General features: G+C 54.9%; 1 protein-coding gene across 1 annotated transcript; it reads right to left on the bottom strand.

Annotated features, from left to right (window-relative positions):
* Positions 1 to 5983: 5983 nt before the first annotated feature.
* On the bottom strand, positions 5984 to 10429 carry LOC147646040 (maestro heat-like repeat-containing protein family member 7). The gene is made up of 12 exons (XM_086873989.1): positions 10287 to 10429; positions 9835 to 9982; positions 9398 to 9585; positions 9171 to 9308; positions 8779 to 8893; positions 8468 to 8605; positions 8078 to 8254; positions 7786 to 7941; positions 7526 to 7627; positions 7054 to 7156; positions 6717 to 6773; positions 5984 to 6426 (listed from the first exon to the last, which is right to left on the bottom strand). The coding sequence occupies exons 1-12, from the start codon at positions 10397 to 10399 to the stop codon at positions 6227 to 6229; spliced, it is 1635 nt and encodes a 544-aa protein (XP_086730115.1). The 5' UTR covers positions 10400 to 10429; the 3' UTR covers positions 5984 to 6226.
* Positions 10430 to 11224: the final 795 nt, after the last annotated feature.

Raw genomic sequence — 11224 nt, 5'->3', positions numbered from 1 at the left:
TTTGCAATTAGTCCATAGTCCATGATCCACAGGCAGCACCACCCTGTCATCCCAAGGAAGACTCGCAGCTCATGCACGTTCTGGGGTTCTGGAATAGCACAAATAGCTTGAATACAATTAGTACCCAGCTTACATTGCCCTGGTGAGATTTCACATCCCAGGGAAATCACACTCTGCCAGGCAATTTGTGCCTTTTCTTTAGACTCCTTATATCCTCCCATTCCCAGCTGATTTCAAATTTCAATTGGTACCTTTATGCAGGTTGTTTTCTCTTCTGTAGCTATCAGTACACCATCAATATACTGTAACAGCAGGTATTGTTTTCTCAGTACTTGCCCGTTCTCGGTCCAAATCTCCAGCTCCTTCCCCAGCTGGCTTCCAAATAGGGTTGGACTGTTCTTGTATCCTTGTGGGAGTCGTGTTCAGGTGAGCTGAGTTTTCCTTCTATTTTCTGGACTTGCCCACTCAAAGACAAACAGTTTCCTACTTTTTTTGTCAAGGGGTATGCAGAAAAAGGCATCTTTTAAATCAAGTACAGTAAACCATTTCTCTTTCTCTTTTATAGATGTTAACAATGAGCAAGGATTAGCTACCACTGGGTAAATATCTTTAGTTGTTCCATTTATTGTTCTCAAATCCTGCACCAGTCCTTATTGGTCAACACAGAAATTTGGGCTCCAGTGTTAACTACAAAAGTAAAAAGTGGATGTATAGGACCCACTATTATGGAGAAACAGCTCAGACTATTCAGCCTAGACTTCACAGAAGTATGGAGAACATCGTTTATTTCTATCTTCAGCACACTTTTATAGGGTTTTACAGGGTCCCTGGGCTAAGCAAGTTACTCTTGGTTAATCCACACAGGTTTACATTTTTTCTCTTATACACAAGGATATTGTTTTGCTTCATTCTCTCTGCTTCAGGAAAGTTTCAAGGACATGAGCCTTTAATATCACGACTTATACCAAAGGCTGGTTTGTGCAGACAGGCCTTTACTAAAATATCATGCCCACCTTCTGTTCAAATATTCTCTACACACTATTGCTGTAATCAGTATGTCTCCAGTTTTGTTATCTCTAGTGAGCATTTGAAATAAAAGCAACCTCTGCCTCTCTGCTCACCCAGGAGAGGCAGAGTTCCCAGTTTCCCTGATTCTGAGGCTCTTTGGGCTCCACTCCCAGAAGCTGAGAAGGAGACGGCTTTGGCTCACAGCCCAGAGCCTGTGGAGCTGTGCTGGGTTATCCAATGGGGCATTCCATACAATGAACTTGGGACAGTGCCAATTAGAAACAACTTCACTCAACTCTGAAGTGAGAAGCCATCTATTACCTTGCTGGGGACCCCCTTCTTTATCTCCAGTGACCACCAATACTGGCAGTGAGAGATTTCTTTTCTCTTGTCTGGGTTTTCCTTAAGAGAACCAATGCATCTAACACCTTTGCTTTCTCTGATTTTTCTTCTGCCATTTTTACAGGTCCATCATTTCTACTGGAATGAATTAGCTCTTTTGGAGGGTAAATTTGATTCAGGACAGGGGTTTCCCCCTCTTCTGTTTCTTTTAGCGAGTCAGCATTTTTGAATTTTCATCATGGAGGGCTGCTCACAACAGATGGATCTTACTCTTTTCTTCATTGAATTGTTTTTGCAAAATTTCAACTAGGTTTTAGAAGGAGTCTATTCTAGTTCTTTCCTCACTTCTTTGCTTAAAGCCAGTTTCTAGAGCTGCTGTAAAACAAGCTCCCAAAACTGAGCAGAGTATAGTTTGATTTTTGCCCAGTTTAAATTTTTTTTCATCTTGTAAAGAACACACTCTATCAATCACATTTTCCAAATTAAATCAGGAACTAAGTGCCCACTTTTCCCCTCTTGGAGAAGGTCTGGCATTGTGTTTTGCTAACAGAGCATAAAATGCAGCTTTAACTTCTGCACTGCCCTTTTCAGTCATTTTTACAAAGGGAAAACCACTACAGGGAGGTATAAACTTCAATTATACACACACACGCACACACACACACACACACACACACACACACACACACACTGCTTTTTGCTTCCCTGTGTGGGTAAAAAGACCAAATCTGCTTGGGAGGCACTCTTTCAGTTTAAAATTCTGATTGTCTCTTTGCTACACCAAGCACTCAAAATTCATACACACAACAACAACAAAAACATTCCCACCCTTTTGCACTAAGAGATCTTTTGTGAAATTCTGCAGACAGAGCCCTCAAGTGAGTGTGGGGTGCTTTTCACCTCGGCATGGGCAGTTTGTGGGAAATTTGAGTTGCCCCCCTTGCTTTCTAGACACCGCTCACTCTCTTGGGAGTGTCGGGCTGGGTGCGGCTGGAGCATAACATCTTTCCCCTAATACAGACTGCACAACAAACCTGCAGCCCCTTCTGTCTGTCACAAATCCTGCCCGTGACTCCAGTTTAAATGTCACGATTCGCTAACGCCAGTGGGAGTCGCGAGAAGTTTCTTTGATCTCAGAGGGCAAAAAGGACACAAGGGATTTCAGTTGAAATCACAACAGCAATAATGTACATTTATTTTAGTGATAACAAGGGTTATGTGATAGAGGAGAGGGAGTGAGAGAGGAGAAAGAAAACAAAGTAAAGAAAGAGAGAGGTTATAGCTACCAACAGATGAGACAGTGTCACAGGGGTCTTTTTCCATGGGGAGATCTCACCAAAATCAATTCAGCCTTATGTAATTCTTCCCCAAAGTGACCTTGTTTCCAGTGTGCTAATAAGCACCCCAAAGGAGAAGTACCTGCTATGAGAGCATTGCTGCCCAAAACCCCTTTAAGCTTCTCCATGTCACAACTACAATACACCACAAATGCCAAACCTGCGACGCTTTCGCAGTCGTCTGACGGACGGCGCCCAGGCAATCCCAACAGGAATTCCTTTAGCCCAACCAAGCGCAGCTTTTGCTGCGTCTTATTGGCAGGCACCCAAACCAAAGTGAAAGCACCTTACCTCTTCTCCTGGGGACGCTGTGAGCAGCGCAGACGGTCGCGGCCGATGGGCTCCCCGAGAATCCCTTAGTGCCGGCTGGAGCAGGATCGGGTCGCGAGCTCGCTCAGCAGCACTCACAAGGTCCCATCTGGGTCACCAAAATGTTAGAGTTCAGGAACACACATCATCACACAATGATTATATGCAGGTGCTTTATTGAAGAGCTCTGGGTGTCAGGGGTACACAGACCCAAATCTGACCCATCTTGGTTTTGAGTTGAACATGTTTTATACTCTATCGTTATACAACTTACATATTAATTATTAAACTTACATTGTTCCATTGTATGCATTGTTTTTACCCAAGCATGGATTTCTCGTGATCCCACCCCAGCCCCCTAACATTGTTCCTCATGTTCTTTAAACAATAATTATATCTAATCACATCTAACAATTCTATCATTTATCATATATTGATTACACAGATGCAGTTTCACATGATCTTTAGCAAGCACAAGGCCTAACATTTCCAGGGCCTACTTTTCCCAGGGCTTGCCAAGCCTAACTTTCTTTCTGAGTTCCCGAATTTCCTAAGATTTTAAAATGTTTTACGATCACCTCCAGACACAAAGAGTCCTGTCTGAACAGTCACAAAGCTACATCTATTTTTAATTTTAACTTTTATAAATTTTTCCAGAGCCTGCTGGCTGTGTTCAAGATTTTCTCCCTATTTCCTCCCTAGTGCACATTCTCCAGGAACTCTGCTTTTACATCCTTTTGCATTGATAAAAGTTACCTGCAATGACCAGTCAATCCAAACCATGGGAAAACTTGAACTTCAATGTGTACCTAGGCAAAATATTTACCTCCCACATCTGAAGCCATGAGCTGCCAAGTACTGTCCCCACTGTCATACCCTGTCCCCTGGAGGTGTGCTGATGCCATTTCAAAGGGGTTGCCAATGAAAACAAGTTTGAATATTTTGGTAGTTTCCACATTGGCATTCAAATCCTTGACTAGAAAAATCACAAGTCAAGATTTCTAGGATTCTTCCATACCAAAGCTGTCATTCTCACCCTGGATTTTTGAGTGTCTGAACAGTCAGACAAGGTTTTAGTTTTAGACTCTAGAGACAAAGTCCCTGCTGTTCGGCAATCCCATTCCATCAGCATATAGTCCTGATGATTCCTTTAGGCAGGAGCAGCAAAGGCAAGAATGAGCCAAACAAGCTGTTCCTGTGTTCTCATGTCCTGCACAGCAGTAACTGGGAGTTCAAGAATGGATTCAGGAGACAATGGGTGCACAGGGAGCCACCAAGACTTTGGGATGCTGAAATGGACCAGCCTGGTGCCTGTGCCCGGGCTGCACCACGCTGAGCTCCAACTGGACAATCTAACAATGGTTGAATGGACACACCATGGGCCACTGGAGACTCCTACTCCTAGTTCTGTGAGCTACACTATTCACCTGTCATTCACCAGATGATGTTTTCATCTTTGCTTGAAATCCAGGAGAGGAAAAGGTCAACAAGGAAAAGTGTTCTCCCAATTCTAGTGACACCTGTGCCTGCACACCACCTGTGCCCATGGCAGGGTGCTTGGAGACTGCATGATGTTGATGCTACTTTGCAACACCAAGTGCTCAGGGATTCTGGGATTGCCCAAGTAGAGAGCAAAACTGAGCCGTGTAAGTCCCTACTTTTTTTCAGCACATGCTGCTTCTTCCTTTGTTCCAAGCAAGTCCAGGATTTGGTTTCATGTGTCTTTAAGGTGCCTGGACAGATGAGAGGGAGGGCAGCTGCCCCATCAGACTCTCTCTCTCTCTCTCTCTCTCTCTCTCTCTCTTTCTCAGGATGGTGCCAGTGCCTCTGCTTTGGGGCACCTGAGTGTGGAAGGCGAGCTCGCCCTCAAGCACGGCCATCCAAGTCAGTCACGGGCACAGGCTGCACCTGAAGCTGGCAAGCGTTGCTGTGAGGCTGCAAGTGAAGAGAAAGCCATTGTGGCCAACTCTGCTGAAGCCTTTTGCCAAAGCAAAGGCAATTGTGCCCACAGCCTCCCCCTGTTTTGCACCCGGCTGCTGCGGACGCCTCAGTGCGCAGGTGCCGACGTTGGGGCTGCTGCTGTTCCTGGGCACACTCTGCTGCTGTTTCTGTGGGCTCCAGAGCCGCTTGGGCAGCAGCCACTGGGCAGCCCTGCCAGAGGAGACATCGCCACCCTCCCCATGGTGGCAGCAGCTCTGTGGGCCCCGAGCTCTGTGTCAGGGGGGCCTCGGTCACAGCAGCGTGGCCTGGGCAGCCGCGAGGGCCCGGGCTGGCCGCCAGCCCTGCCTCTGCCCACTGCCCCTTCCTGGAGGCACCCAGTGGCCGTGGCCTGGCAGCACCCCCTGCCCTCCATGTCCCCAGCCAGTCCAGCCTGGGCACCTCGGGCTGTCCCCACCCTCCCGCTGGGGTGGTGTCCCAGCCTCCAGGCCTTCTGCTGCAGGCCTGGGGGACATTTTGGGGCAGCACCGGAGCAGCCGGGTGTCAGGGACCAGGCGGCTGCCCGGGGGCTGCTTATGGCCTCTGACACCCAATTCCGCAGGGCTTCCCACCACCCCGGCTCCTCCAGGGCCTTCTGTCCCCTTGGAACCTCCTGCCACCCACTCCCTCACACATGCCCCTCGTGCCTTCCCACTGCCTTGTCCCGTCTGGGCCTCCGCAGCCCCTCATCCCTTCACGGCCTCCCAGCACCCCGTGCCCTCAGGGGCTCCCCCAGCCTGGCCCGGCAGCAGCGCCGCAGCCCCACAGGAGCTCCAGCAGCTCCTCAGCCATCACGGCACCAACACACGGGCAGCAGGACACAGATGGCGCTTCCTGCCTGCCACAGGGCTTGTGGCTTCAGCACAACCACCAAAGGCCAAGGGGCTTCTGGCCATTTCCCCTGCACCACTGCATGCCCCGGCAGGTTGCTGAACACAAGAACCCTTTTGCCTCTCTTCCCCTATGCCCCGCACACCCTGGGCAGCAAAAGAAAGGTCTTGGGACTCTTGTGGTTTATAACATATCCTATATTATTTACATACTAGATGGAAACGAAACGAAGAAAAAAACAATCTCTATGAAAAAAAAAATAACAGATGGCCCATGTGGCCCCAGAAGACAGAGCCTCTCAGCCCTAACATATCCTATATTATTTACATAGTAAAAAGAAGAGAAAAAAGGAAAATAACAACCCTTATGAAATAAAAAATCCTGGCTGGCCCATGTGGCACCAGAAGACAGAGCCTCTCAGGTCAGCGCTGAGCACATTTCCAGCAGCGCAGCCAGCCCAAGCCTGACAGACGAGGCCGTGTCCTCCATGCCCTGAGGATTTGGTCTTCCATCCTCTGGAGAATGGAGTAACGGGCACTCTGGATGGCCCGGAGGACATACAGCGTCTCAAGTGCCAGGTCTGACACGGCACCGCTTCTGTCCTCCGTCAGGCGTTCGAGGGCTGCAAGAGAGACGAACAGAGACACGGTCACACCCCAGAGCTGTGGGGGCCCAGCGAGAGCCCCCTGCCAGGGCCATGCCAGCCGGCTCTTGCCTTGGCCAGGAGGGAGCAGGGACCAAGGGGGTCAGCCCGAAGCTGCTGGCCACAAATGCCCCACGTGGCCCTGAAATCTCACTGTGCTCTGCCCACGCCGTCCCTCACCGGGACAGGGAGCAGAGCCCTCCACAGCTTGGCCAGGGCTTGCAGCTGCCCCCGACAGCCACCACTGTCAGCCTGCTGCCATGGCTCACCTCTGCACAAAACCTGGAGCTCTGCCTGCTGCCCCCTCAGCTGCTCCCCGGCCATCCCTGAGAACACAGAGCCTGTCAGGGTCCCAGCAGCACAGCTCTCTGCCAGCGGCGCTTCCAGCCCTGTGGCCACACGGCCTCCTGCCCCGGCAGGGCTCAGCCCGGGCCCTTGCCGCATCCTGACTCAGCCCAAGGGCACGGCTGCCAGAGGCCGGCAGCAGCAGCCCCGAGGGCAGCCGGGGATCCAGGGCGCCGGGCCCGGGTGCCGCTGCCGGGGCAGTAGCCGGGGCTGGGGCCGAGCTGCGGCGGGGCGGGGAGGGAGCCCGGGCTCGGGACTCACCGATGACCCTGATGGCCGCCGCTCGCAGGGTCTCCTGTGGGTCCTGCAGGTACTGCAGGGCCCGGCGCAGGTGCTCGGCCAAGGGGATCCTGTGGTCGGCCAGCTGGAGAGAGCGGCAGGAGGGAAGGGTTGGCGCGGGCTCTGCCCTTCGGCCGGGCGCTGCTGCCTGCGGCCAGTCGCGCCCTCCCGTGCCCGGCCAGCCCTGAGGCCCGGCCAGCAGCCGCTGGCGCCGGGCTCTGGAGGGGGCAGAGGGCCGGCTGCTGCCCGGGGAGCCGCGGTGCCGGCCCGGCCCGCAGCCCCGCTGGGCCGGGGCTCCATCGGCACCCGGCTCGGGGCCACAGGGGGCTGGAGAAGAAGCCGTGCGGCCCCCGGCTGCAGCAGTGGGCAGGGGCACAGCTGCCAGCCCCACACACTGAGCACCGGGGCCAGGGGGCTTCTCTAGTCTGAGACTGGGACTTCCAGCCGTCCTTACCACGAGCCTGGCAAACTTCCACAGCTTCTCCTTCCTGACAGCTTTTTCCAGGTCTGGCCTCTTCAGGAAGTGAGCCGCGCGAAGGAGCGTTGTCCGAGAGGCCTGGGGAGCAGCAGAGAGCCGCAAATGGCCCCACAAGGCAGGGCACAGGAGTGTCCCAGTGCCAAGGGCTGGAGGAGGCTGCAGCCTGCAAGCCTGCGTCAGGGCAGGAGGCAGCTGAGCCCCCTGCCAAGGCGCAGCAGCAGCCCAGGAGTCCTCACCTCTGCCACATGCCGATTCTCATCTTGGCAGTGGAAAAAGAGTGGGAGCAGGCTCTGGTACACTCGTTCCTTCAGGGGCTTTCTTCCTTCTTCTTCTGCCGACGACATCATTCTTCGAAGGAGAGACATGGAGAGCAGCTGCACCTGGCTATCAGGCTGTATGAAAGGAAGGAAGGAAAAATGACCTCATCATTGGCTTCTTGTGGCCCACATTGGCGCAGGCCTGCAAATGCACAGGGCACAAAGTGTCCGGGCAGCAGGCAGTGGCCGTGGCTGGGGCACAGAGCCTTACATTGTCCAGGAGTTTCAGGAGCGGCTCAGCCAGCTGCAGGGCCCTGCGCCAGGATATTGGGGTGTCTTCATCCGTGAAAATATGGCTCAGGAGAGCAATGCTCATCCTGGCCACGTCACTGTCCAAGTCCCACAGGAGGTGCACTAGTCTTCCTGTCAGGCTCTGAATTCTTTCGGCCTGTGCAGAACACAAGGGTGTGAAAGCCCGGGCAGCTGCCGCAGGGCCCAGAGGCCAAAGGGCTGTCCCAAAGCACTCGGGCAGCTGAAGCAGGAGGCAGGAGAGCTGCGAGGAGCTGCCTCAGCGCCCAAGGCAAAGGCCAGCCAAGGCCAAGGGACAGCATTGCCCAGCCTCATGCTGCCCACACGGCTTCAGCTGCTGCCCCCTTCTCACCATGGAGGGATGGTCCTTTAGCAGGAGGAGAGCCCTGAGAACCTGGTGATGCATCTCTGTGGAATTGTACCACAGGTACTTATACAAGATCTCCATTAGGCTGTCACCACAGTCACTCAAGTCCAGGCAATCTAGGAGCTGAAAGGCACAGGGCAGTGAGAGGGGAGCCGGCCGGCAGGAGCCTGGAAGTGCGTAGGGCTGGGCCCAGGCAGCAGCACAGGGCGGCGGGTGCCATCCCAGGCAGCTGTGGCTATGCCAGGGGACAGGGCTGGCAGGGAGCTGAGCGAGGTAGTGCTGGCCATCAGGCTCACCTCCACAAGGAATGCCATGGCAGAGACATCCCAGTGTGGCAACGGTTTGCTGAGCACCTCAAGCAGGTAGCTTAAGATGCCTTTACACAAGTGGGCGGATGCACGGCGCATTACCCTGGAAGGCAGAAAATGGCAGAAAGAGTCTCAGCAAGGGTGCGAAAACCTCTCCCAGGACTGACTGACACAGTTGTCCTATTGCCCCAGCACCCTGTGAGGGTATTTGGGCCCTTGAGATGTGGCTGCTCCTGGGCACCCTCCTCTCACAGCCTTTTGCAGTCTCCTTGGCCATCCCTCGGTGACGAGGCCCTCAGGCCCATGGCCACGGTGACTGTGGGGGGCATCCTGGTCATGGGGCACAAATGTCAGAGGCAGTGGGGAGAAGGGGGTCTCACCTGGCCAGCAGACCCACGGCATAGTGGTGGGTGTCAGCACAGAGCAGCGTGTCCCAGCCACGCTTGCGTTCCATTGCCACCACCACATGCTCCAAGTGGAGACTGCAGAGCAGGGCCTTCAGGGTCTGCACTGCAAACCTGTGTGCACAGCAAAGCCCAGGTGACGCTGGGAGCGCTGGCTCTGAGGCTGGGGAAGTGGCAGGGACAAGAGGAGTGGCATGGAGCACCTGTTGGGGCTGGTGGAGAGGCCGTGTTGCTCCTGGCATTCCTTCCAGAAGGTATGGACGTCTTCTGTCATATACAAAGTACTGAAGTACGTTTGGAAGAGCAGATGCACAAAGAGGCGGGGGAAATAGACTGTGAGGATCTGTGGGCAACAGGGCCCCTGGAGGATCTTCCACATCACCAGAGTTGCCTGCAGAGGACAAAGCAGCCCGAGACAGCGCTCAGTGCCGGGGCGTCCGTGTGGCAGGGCCTGAGCGTGGCAGGGAGAGGCCGGGGCAGACGCAGGGGGAGCAACGGGCCTGGTGGCCCTGAAGCTGCCCCTAGGCCAGGTTTGTGGCCAGTGCCTGAAGCAGGGAGATGCAGTGGGGGAAGGAGGTAACAGAGCTGCTGGAGAGGCGTCCGGCCTTGCGGTGAGCAAAGGCCAGCTCCAGAAACTCACAGTCAGGGGAAAGACAGCCGTCTTGTCCCCATCAGAGGTGCCCAGGTTTTTCTGCGGCCAGCTCCCCACCACATTGATGAGGAGCGGTGTCACTTCCTCTGAAATCCAGGGCGAGAGCAAGATGGTCGTCCACATGGCCATAGCAGCTCTGCGGGGTCAGACACATCACCGTGGGCTGGGCAGCAGCGAGGAGCTGAGCTGGCCGCCAGCTCTGCCTGTGCCCACTGGCCCTGAGCGGCAGCAGCAGCCAGGCAGCCCAGCCCTGTGGGGACAGGCCCCTGAGGGGCAGGCTGGCAGCACGGCAGCAGGCTCGGGGGCCGACTTTGTAGCAGGGCTGGCAAAGGGAGCAGCCAGAGGGCCCTGCAAGTCTGTGTTGCTCACAGCCCTGGGCCGGGCTGTACAGGGTGATGGGCTGGGGAGCCCTGAGGCCTCGGGGCAGCTGGGCCCCATACCTGTCACACGTTGGGGCCACCCGCAGGAGAGTGATGGCCACATCATCGGGCTCTGCCTCGGCCACTTGCATCAGGGCCCAGTCCATCCTGTGCTCAGCAGCCTCATTGGCCATGAGCCACTGGTGGATGTACCTCACCACGGCGGGCACCTGGAGAAGGCACAAAGAGACTTGGAATGCTAGCAGAGGGAGTCAGCAATGTGCCCAGCTTCTTCCCCAGACAAGTGCTTCTCTTCCAGCCCACTGCCATGGCCTCAAAAGCTTCAAGTGAGCAGCAGGCGTGGCTTGGGAAAGCCAAGCAATTGCTGGAGGATCAAAGGCTGGCCACAGGCTGCTTACTTGCTCTGGATTGAAAAGAGCCGTCTCTACAAGCAGATCCAGCTGGGCAGCGCTGCTCTGTTCTACCAAGACCTCTGAGGATGCTTTGACCTCAGTGTCCATAGGTCTGGTGTCTTCCTTGCCAATTCTCGTGATGAATTGGTAAAGAAACTGTAGGAGAAGGGCAGGAAGGCAGGGAAGTTGCATGGAGTGCTCCAAGTGCGGTGCTGGGCTGAGCAGTGCCAGCAGGCCCAGCGCTGGTGGGGATGGCTGCAGGTACCTGCGCTGCTCTGCGGAAGCGGCCACGGGCGGTGTCCTGCTCTTGTGTGCCGTCCATGGCTGCATCTGGCAAAGAGCAGCCAGAGCTGAGGGGCTGCGGGAGAGGCCGGAGAGCACAGCCCAGCCCTGCGTTCCCCAGGCAGGGACAGTCCCGGGATGCCCCAGGGGATGCAGCACGGCCACTGCTGCGGGGGCAGCCCCAGCCCCTTTTTTGTGCTGCCCATGGGTGTGTGTCCACCGGACAGTGTGGGATGGGATGAGGTGGGATTCAATGGGATGGGATGGGGCCAAGATGGCCGCAGGCACCAGCCCTGTGGCCCAGCTCTGCCACTCACCCTCCTC

The sequence above is a fragment of the Cyanistes caeruleus genome, unplaced genomic scaffold, assembly GCF_971803275.1.
Source record: "Cyanistes caeruleus unplaced genomic scaffold, bCyaCae1.hap1.1 HAP1_SCAFFOLD_130, whole genome shotgun sequence".
Taxonomy (NCBI): domain Eukaryota; kingdom Metazoa; phylum Chordata; class Aves; order Passeriformes; family Paridae; genus Cyanistes; species Cyanistes caeruleus.
The sequence above is the reverse complement of the archived record's forward strand: the minus strand, read 5'-3'. Positions and strand labels throughout refer to the sequence as shown.